Below are 1,673 nucleotides of genomic sequence, written 5' to 3'. Positions count from 1 at the left end.
AGATGTTCTGATTGATCTGATAGATATTACCTGACTCAGGTTGAGAGGCTGAGACCTGCTGGATGCAGCTCTGTGAGGACGATCAGCGGTGGAGTCTCCTGACCAACCTGACGATTGAACAGACACCTTCTTCAGCTTTCCAGAGCTGCTTACAGCTTCATCTGACAGAGCAGAAGAAGAGGGCGTTTAGTGAGGAACACATCAGTGTTACACTGTAATGATCACTCTCAGTTTGTCCACCTGAAGAATCATTACAGGTTCTGAACAAATCAGTTTTGTTCTCAGACAATCAACATTGATTTGATGCTGATGACAGGTGTGTGAGGTCACTCRTGTGTCATATGTACACGTGACACAAACAGAGGAAACGTTACAGTTTCTATTAGACTGAGGTGGTTTGGATCATGTTTGAAGTGTGTTACATGTTCTGWTGTTTATGTTAAATGTGGTCCAGTTTTATTGTTCAGCTTTGAACCATAAATGTTCAAACTAAACTGAAACCCCTGAGTTCAGAAAACTAAGTGAAGTCCTATTTAGGTGAGTTTCAGTATTTTTTATTCTCGTACTCTTGACTGAAACAGTGTGTGTAAGACCACCCTCAGGTGAAGAGTTTGTGTAGTGTTACACATGGAACCTGACCCACTCAACCTGTCTGTGTCGTACCTGTGGCTGCTGCAGTCTTGTTGGCAGCGCCCTCTGCAGGCTGAAGCTTCACAGAGGGCACGATGACAGCTCGAGTCTTGGTGGGATGTGAGGTGGTCCGGGGGCTCAAGGGGCTGCTGGTGGAGGAGTCCGAGTCATGAGAGTCGTGAACCGTCACACAGCTGATGACGTTGGGTCTCTGACTGGTTCCAGAGCTGCAGGAGGAAACCAGAGAAGTCAGGTCTTTACCAACTTGTGATGTGGGACCACTCTAACCATTTGTGACAACAGATCACGTTTGGTTGTCTAGTTGTGAGTTCTTTGTGATGTGTAGCAACTTCAATCCCTTTTGGTTGTGGCTGTTGTCCTCCATTTTGTGTTGTTCACATTACTACAGTTTTTCTCCATTGTTTACACACATTTTCATGTTCTCAGAACTCTACACACAAATCTAAAATCACACACAATGGGCAAAACGCCTCATCTCTACTGCAAAATGAAACTTTACAGTCAAAACAATGTAACTGATTTTCAAAAGGATGTTTTGTATCAGATGAAACACTCAAACCATCAGATGAAGACATTTATAAGAACCAGTTGAACACTGATGAGCTCGGTGTAAAACACTGTGTCCTTTCTGCCTTCTTAATGATTAGCTGTGTTTCTATTGACCATGAAAATGCGCAAATTAGAATTTTGAAAATAAATTTGCTCAATGGAAACACGTCAGTTTAGAAAAAAATCAAGTTTTTCGACAAAATGTTTTTGCGCTAGGATGAGGTGGTTTTTCGGCCGTATCAAAATTGGTGTTTTTCGCAAAACTGCAATGGAAACCCTTTTTTCATATCACGGGAGTCACGTGATCAACAACCGGCTGTTTCTACTGGTGAAAAAGACGATGACGAAGAAGATAACAGGAAGTAGAAGTAGTAGTTTTTTGTTTTTTTTTTTATTGAAAGCTTTATACAAACCACAAGGCAGTATAACAAATACGTATTCGAATACAAAATAAAGAGGCATAGGTGCAGAAC

General features: G+C 41.7%; 1 protein-coding gene across 3 annotated transcripts in view; it reads right to left on the bottom strand.

Moving 5' to 3' along the window:
• hipk1a (homeodomain interacting protein kinase 1a) overlaps positions 1 to 1,673 on the bottom strand; it is a 39,036-nt gene that overhangs the window by 4,368 nt on the left and 32,995 nt on the right. For 2 of the 3 annotated variants that reach the window (XM_014028157.1, XM_014028158.1), the window contains exons 14-15: positions 664 to 857; positions 31 to 161 (exon numbers count right to left, since the gene is read on the bottom strand). In XM_014028157.1, the coding sequence (XP_013883611.1) occupies positions 31 to 161; positions 664 to 857 (325 nt within the window). Of the gene's footprint in view, positions 1 to 4; positions 162 to 663; positions 858 to 1,673 lie in introns of all 3 variants that reach the window. The other variant, XM_014028159.1, reaches the window with a different exon arrangement.

This window comes from Austrofundulus limnaeus, unplaced genomic scaffold (assembly GCF_001266775.1).
Source record: "Austrofundulus limnaeus strain Quisiro unplaced genomic scaffold, Austrofundulus_limnaeus-1.0 Scaffold721, whole genome shotgun sequence".
In the NCBI taxonomy this organism is placed as follows: domain Eukaryota; kingdom Metazoa; phylum Chordata; class Actinopteri; order Cyprinodontiformes; family Rivulidae; genus Austrofundulus; species Austrofundulus limnaeus.
The sequence above is the reverse complement of the archived record's forward strand: the minus strand, read 5'-3'. Positions and strand labels throughout refer to the sequence as shown.